Here is a 7,500-nt window from a genome sequence, read left to right as displayed (position 1 = left end):
TCTCAGAGCGTCTGATGGTGAAACCGAGCGTCTGATGGTGAAACCGAGCGTCTGATGGTGAAACCGAGCGTCTGATGGTGAAACCGAGCGTCTGATGGTGAAACCGATCTGCAGGAATCAGCTGCTGGAAGCGTCTCTGAGTCTCTGAGTCTCTGAGGAGTTTCAGGAGTCTTAGGAGCAGAACACATCGTCACTCCTGAGGATCTCAGCTGCTCTCCGTTACATTAGAAAACCTTTACCGTACGTTACGTTTCCTCATCAGGACGAGACGACAAACACGAAACCACAAAACCACGAAACGCCTCCAGCTCGTAAACTAACACGATTCATTCTGTACGACACAAACATCAAAAATCACTCTGACTCTTCAGCTCATATTGTCGACTCTCATTAGTCACTGACTCATAAACAGGCTACGATATGTATGAACACACATCTATGTATGTTAGTGTATTTAATGTGCAGGATCCAACATGTCTGATTTAAATCTGATGTAAATGTTCCTCATTAACTGTTTAACTGTTGTTTAAAAAAGTATAAAAAGAAGAAGTAGAAGAAGAAGAAGTGGAGTCATCTCTTTGTTCCCTCAAGGATTTTACACCAATTTCCCAAAATGCACGTTTCATTTATCTAAAGCTTGAAATTCTTAGTATTAATATTAAACTGAAGGAACATAAAGCCTCTCCTCCTCCTCTCTCTCACATCGAGCCGTTCTTACCTTTTCTGCCGACTGCGCCGTTCCGAAGAAGATGGGGATGAAGGCGAGCCAGACGATGCAGGTGGTGTACATGGTGAAGCCGATGGGTTTGGCCTCGTTAAAGTTCTCGGGAACGCCGCGCGTCTTTATGGCGTAAACAGTACACGTCACCATCAGTAAGATGCTGTAACCCAGAGAACAGATGATCTGCAGGTCCGTGATGTCGCACTTCAACACGCCGCGCGCCAGCTCCGGGTTCACCGTCTTCTGCTCGTCGTAGTCGATGACGGTGTTCGGAGGGTCCACGCCGAACCAGATCAGCACGCCCAGCAGCTGCGCCGAGATCAGGCTGGAGGTGATGGCGAGCTGCGAGGTGGGGCTGATGAGCCGCGGCGCCGTCACCGACTTCTTACCCTGCTCGAAGATCCGGTAGATGCGGTTGGTTTTGGTGAGCAGGGCGGCGTAGCTGATGCACATCCCCAGACCCAGAAAGATCCGCCGGAACGAGCACACGCCCACGTCCGGCTTGGCGATCATGAGGAAGGTGATGATGTAGCAGAGGAAGATGCCGGTCAGCAGCACGTAGCTCAGCTCGCGGCCCGACGCTCGCACGATCGGCGTGTCGTTGTAGCGGACGAACGTCGCCATGACGAAGATGGTGGCGACGATGCCGAGCATGGCCAGGAAGACCGGGATCACGGCCCACGGAGAGTGCCACTCCAGCTTGATGATGGGGATGGGCTGGCAGGCGGTGCGGTTGGCGTTGGGCCTCATGTTGTAGGAGCAGAGCTTACAGGTGAACTCGTCGTGTTGGTACTGGTAGCCGTCGCAGGGCTCGCAGTGCCAGCAGCACGGCATCCCCTTCACCACCTTCTTCCTCTCGCCGGTCCTGCAGGGAAGGCTGCACACGGAGCTGGGGACGTCCTGCTCGCCTCGAGGCCACTGCATGTCCTCCATCTGCAGAGACAGGACACACTCACTTATCCATGCAGCACAACCACATATCAGCTATTTAATCCACATGTTCTTCTTCTTCAGTGTTAAAACCTGGTGCCTACATTACCCACGATGCACCTGGAGCTGCTAGCCTCCAGCAGAGACTTTGCTGTTCAGATTAAACTAAAGAGAACCAGCAGCATTTTATATCCAGACTTATTGAGACTATCGGGCAGGTTTGTAAGACCAGACCTATTCAGAGAGAATTATAGTACAAGAACATATCTACAGGTTGCCCCCCCACCCCCGCCCCCAAAATAATTACCTGGTGAGTTATGAGGATAAACACCCCCCCCCCCCCCCCCGGCTGCTTTGAATCATTATTTTATCAAGGTTTTTTTCAACAAGTCATCTCTCCTTATTGTTTTAATACTCTACAGCAGGGATGTCAAACATGCGGCTCGTGGGCCAGAACTGGCCCTCAGAGGGGTCCAATCCGGCCCTCCTTCCTTCTTTCTTTACATCCATCTTTCCTACCTGTCTTCCTGAAATGAGTTTGACACTGAAGCTCTTCTTCTGCTCAGACTCAGAGATCTGATAAAGGTTGGATAATAACTGAATACGAGGTTTCAAACGGCTGGATTACTTTTCTGCAGCCGAGCTCAGGAGATGGACTTCTTCCTCAATGCACAACCTTCCATCACTAAAAACCCTCCCCAAACACAGCCAAGCCATCGCCAATTAGCAGTTAGTGAACACTTACTGAACACTCATTGTTCATTCTGCATCTGTTGGCCTTTTTATAACATTCCTCTAAACACAGCTTACAGTATGTTCATCACTCACACAGAGAAGCCAAAGGTAATAGGTATTTAAGTTTGACAGACAAAGTTAGGAGAAAAGCAGTTGGAGAGGCCCCAATTTACATGAGCGGTCCTTTACTGTGCATGTATTTATGACCCGAGCTCGTATTAAACGTGCACTAAAAGGAAAAGGTAAACTGTTAATGTTAGTCAGCTGATAACTTGTTCTATTTAATCAGCTGAATTCTTCCTGTAACAAAAGAAGAAATGTGTCTCTGCTGAAAGTTTAGTGTTTTGGTTTCATGTGCACGTACGTGCACGAGGAGGGAAACTGAGATTTAACGTCTGCAGCTGCGTTTTTATCACAGAGAGAAAAAAACCCATCAGTGTGTTATTTCTGTTCCTGCATGATTTCCTGCCAGCAGCTGCAGTCACAGTTATTAACCTTTAAACTGTATTTTATATTTTATGTTAACTAAAACAATCAAAAGAGAAAAAACCTCTGACGGATGTTTCAGAGCTCGTTCAGCCACTGATCTGAAGTTAAACATCTACTGCAGCTCATCAACATGCAGGATGATTAATGTCCGACTGACTGCTCAAAACTTCTACTACTTTCACTCTTTCTCTGTATATTTAATGCTTTTATACTTATATATATATATGTATTATATATAGGGCTGTCAGAGTTAACGTGTTAACCGCGATTAGATTAATATAATCCATAACGTGTTAATGTTTTTAATCTCATTTTAATGTGTCAAGCCTTTTTGTCCCTTCTACCCCCCCGTAGACGGCTCCTCTAGCTGTAGCGCTATGCTTTGAAGTGGCCTCCTGCAGTAAACCTACCGCGCTGATGGAAAGTAAGAGAGCTACTGGACTTTTGAACGGCTTGTTTAACTTTAAAACACTTCCAGACGCTTCAGTTGACAAGTCAAAAGTAAAATGCAACCTGTGTCAAACGGAGTTTAACTACCACCGGAGTACGTGGAGTTTGAGTTAGCACCTCCAAGCTAAACACCCAGGTGCAGCCAAGCCAGCCTCAGCTCCACCAAAGGACCATTTTGGAGTGTGGGAGTCGCAGCAGAGCCGTGATTGATTCCCAGTTAAGACACTCTGGTAAGAAATGCTTTACTTTATGGGCTTAAAACTGCCTTCAAATGGAAAATAACAGGATTTTAAACATGACATTCAAAACGCCATTAATCACGATTAACTATAGAAACTGCGATTAATCTCAATTAAAAAATAATCGTTTGACAGCCCTAATTATATATACTGTATATTGTAAACTGTCACTCTGCTTTTTCTTTCTTTCTTTCTCTACTCGTTGATGTTTGGATGTTTAGTTTTTCACGGTTTGTGATGATGATGATGATGATGATGATGATGAAGACGTTATTCTGATGAATCATCTTCAGCAGATGTTTGCATTCATTTACATTTACATTCCTACACATGAACGCCTCACATTAAACCCAGTAGCACCGCTTTGCTTTCATTTCACTGCTGCAGAACAAACCTTTAGCAGCTGTTTAACATCCAAAAAAAAAAAAAAAAGAGCCAAATCCTAAAAAAAAGAGTTTTCTGTTTGCAGCAGCCGAGCAGAATATTAACAAATAAACTATCCGATTATTCCTGATATTATATTTGACAAGTGAAGCATCAGATTCATCAGAAGTGTCCTGAATATTTAATGTTTAATAAGCAGATATGTGGAGTCTGAGCGGAGCAGCAGGACCGGGTGGAGGACCAGGTGGAGGGCCGGGAGGAGGAGCGGGAGGAGGGCCAGGTGGAGGGCCAGGAGGAGGGCCGGGAGGAGGGCTGTGAGGAGGCCGGGTGGAGGAGCGGGTGGAGTGCCGGGTGGAGGAGCGGGAGGAGGAACCGGTGGAGGAGCGGGAGGAGGTTCAGGTGGAGGGCCGGGAGGAGGAGCGGGAGGAGGGCCAGGTGGAGGGCCAGGAGGAGGACCGGGTGGAGGAGCGGGAGGAGGGCTGATGGAGGGCCGGGAAGAGGACCGGGAGGAGGGCCTCCTGTCCTTCCTTCCTTCCTTCATTCCGTCCTTCCTTAGATTGTTCCTTCCTTCCTCCCTCCCTTCCTCCCTCCCTCCCTCCTGTCCTTCCTTCTTTCCTTCCTTCCTTCCTTCCTCCCTTCCTTCCTTCCTCCCTTCCTTCTTTCCTTCCTTCCTTCCTCCCTTCCTTCCTCCCTTCCTTCCTTCCTTCCTTCCTTCCTTCCTCCCTTCCTTCCTTCCTTCCTTCCTTCCTTCCTTCCTTCCTTCCTTCCTTCTTTCTTTCTTTCTTTCTTTCCTTCCTTCCTTCCTCCTGTCCTTCCTTCTTTCCTTCCTTCCTAACTTTTTATATTAAATGAAGCTAATGGAAAACAGGTGGAGGAGCGGGTGGAGGGCTGGGTGGAGGGCCGGGTGGAGGAGCCAGGTCGGTCCCCCTCTCAGACCTCGGGGGGGCTAAAGCTCCGTCATTGTGCTGTGCTGCTGATCATTTTGGCAGATAGCAGGTTTGTGTTTGAAGGATTGAAAAAAAAGCACTTGGAGGGATTTCAGATGCTTCTGTGACCCAAAGCTGATCAATTACACACACAGGCGATTCCTCACACACATTATCTACCGAGTCCGAACCAGCAGCCGGCGGCCACGCTCCGGAGGAAGAGAAAAAAAACAGGTGGATGTTATCTCCTCTCCTTTATCAGCCAGACTCTCCCCAGGCTTCCTGTGAGCTACCAAACAGCTGAGATGATAACCTGAGAGGATGAAGCCCGTTTAATTCAGGACTCCAAACAAAACGCTAATCTTCCTCCTGAAGGCCGGCTGAGAGGAAGAGGAAGAGGAGGAGGAGGAGGAGGAGGAGGAGGAAGTGGTGGAGGAGGAGGAGGAGAGGAGGAGGAGGAGGATGAAGTGGTGGAGGAGGAGGAGATGGAAGAGGAGGAGGAGAGGAGGAGGAGGAGGAAGTAGTGGAGGAGGAGGAGGAGGAGGAGGAGGAAGAGAAGGAGGAGGAGGAGGAGGAGGAGGAGGAGGAAGTGGTGGAAGAGGAGGAGCAGGAGGAGGGGGAGGAAGAGGAGGAGGAGGAAGTGGTGGAGGAAGAAGTGGTGGAGGAGGAGGGGGAGGAAGAGGAGGAAGAGGAGGAGGGGAGGAGAGGAGGAGGAGGAGGAGGAGGATGAGGGGGAGGAAGTGGTGGAGGAGGAGGGGGAGGAAAGAGGAGGAGGAGGAAGTGGTGGAGGAGGAGGAGGAGGAAGAGGAGGAGGAGGAGGAAGTGGTGGAGGAGGAGGAGGAGGAGAGGAGGAGGAGGAAGTGGTGGAGGAGGAGGAGGGGGAGGAGGGAGGAAGTGGTGGAGGAGGAGGGGGAGGAAGAGGAGGAGGAAGTAGTGGAAGAGGAGGAGGAGGAGGGGGGGAGGAAGAGAAGGAGGAGGAGGAGGAGGGGGAGGAAGAGAAGGAGGAGGAGGGGGAAGTGGTGGAAGAGGAGGAGGAGGAAGTGGTGGAGGAAGAAGTGGTGGAGGAAAAGGAGGAGGAAGTAGTGGAAGAGGAGGAGGAGGAGGAGGGGGAGGAAGAGGAGGAGGAGGAGGAAGTGGTGGAGGAGGAGGGGAGGAGGAGGAGGAGGAGGAGGAAGTGGTGGAGGAGGAGGGGGAGGAAGAGGAGGAGGTGGTGGAGGGGGAGGAGGAGGAGGAAGTGGTGGAGGAGGAGGGGGAGAAGAGGAGGAGGAAGAGGAGGAGGAGGAGGAGATGGAAGAGGAGGAGGGGGAAGAGGAGGAAGTGGTGGAGGAGGAGGAGGAGGGGGAGGAGGAGAAGGAGGAGGAGGAAGTGTTGGAGGAGGAGGGGGAGGAAGAGGAGGGGAGAAGGAGGAGGAGGAGGAATTGGTGGAGGAGGAGGGAGAGGAAGAGGAGGAGGAGGAGGAGGAAGAGGAGGGGGAGGAGGAGGAGGAAGTAGTGGAGGAGGAAGTGGTGGAGGAAAAGTTGGTGGAGGAGGAGGGGGGAGGAAGAGGAGGAGGAGGAGGAGGAGAGGAGGAGGAGGCACGGCTGGTGTTCCTCTCTTTCTTCTCCTTCGTTAGGAGCGTTGTTAACCAGCTGTTGCCTCGAACACATTTTGGTCCATTTCACACCTAACCCTTCACACTGAGATCTGAATCATGTGAGAGGACTGAGAGCAGCAGCCATCTGTCTGCTGCAGCCGCGGCAACGGTCAGCAGGGCTTCAATAATTCACTCTGCTCTCTGAAGAGGCGTCACAGCTGCTGGAGAGATCTGCAGCGAGAGGTCTCACTCTGCTCTTAAACCCTCCACCGCGAGTTATAACCACAGACTGTAAAGAAGAAACAGACGTAACATCCGTGACGTCACCCATTGGTTTGTGGACTGCTGCTCGGAAGCCAATAGTTTCTAATCTAGGCAGCGCCATCTTGAAAATTTCAGGTGCATGCTGGGAAAAATAAAAACACAGATTCTACTTATATGGACATGAGGCGGGGCCATGGGCTGAACGGGGAGGTTGCTATGGTTACGAGGGCTGGATCTCGAGGACATTGGTCAATCAACCTGTCAATCAGGACGTAGCCACGCCCTAATGCATACCCTGCTTTATCGTCACATATAAAATCAGGGAGGCCAAAATGTCCCAAATGAACATCATACTGCATTGAAGAAGGCTTTAAACTAGCGATTGAGACCATAAACACATTTTGAAAACGTTTACTGAGGTTAGAAATCAAGTGAGAAGTTGGTGAATTCTCCATTGACTTGTATAGAGACGGTCGCCCCCTGGTGGCCTTTTGATAGAATGCAGCTCTAAGTTACTTCCTGGTTGGCCTCATTTCAGAAGTTTATTTTATATATTATAGAATATTTTTCTAAACCTTTATTTAGGGTTTTTTTAGGAGTCATTACATCTGTTTTCATTTTAAGGATAATAATAATAATTTGCTTGTTGTACAAAATATAATTTGCGATTCTTTTTTCTCTCCATCGTTTCAGCTTCGACTGACTGGTTTTTAATGTCGTTCTTTTCTTCTTCTTCTTTTGTTTTAGTGGCTGGAGAATTAAAGCGCCACCTGCTGTTTATCTGCTGAT

At 49.5% G+C, this 7,500-nt stretch overlaps 1 protein-coding gene across 1 annotated transcript in view; it reads right to left on the bottom strand.

Moving 5' to 3' along the window:
- LOC128355634 (metabotropic glutamate receptor 7-like) overlaps positions 1-7,500 on the bottom strand; it is a 274,376-nt gene that overhangs the window by 12,811 nt on the left and 254,065 nt on the right. Inside the window, exon 8 of the mRNA XM_053315952.1 lies at positions 719-1,654. Within this exon, the coding sequence (XP_053171927.1) occupies positions 719-1,654 (936 nt within the window). The remainder of the gene's footprint in view (positions 1-718; positions 1,655-7,500) is intronic.

The sequence above is a fragment of the Scomber japonicus genome, chromosome 3, assembly GCF_027409825.1.
Source record: "Scomber japonicus isolate fScoJap1 chromosome 3, fScoJap1.pri, whole genome shotgun sequence".
NCBI lineage: Eukaryota > Metazoa > Chordata > Actinopteri > Scombriformes > Scombridae > Scomber > Scomber japonicus.
The sequence above is the reverse complement of the archived record's forward strand: the minus strand, read 5'-3'. Positions and strand labels throughout refer to the sequence as shown.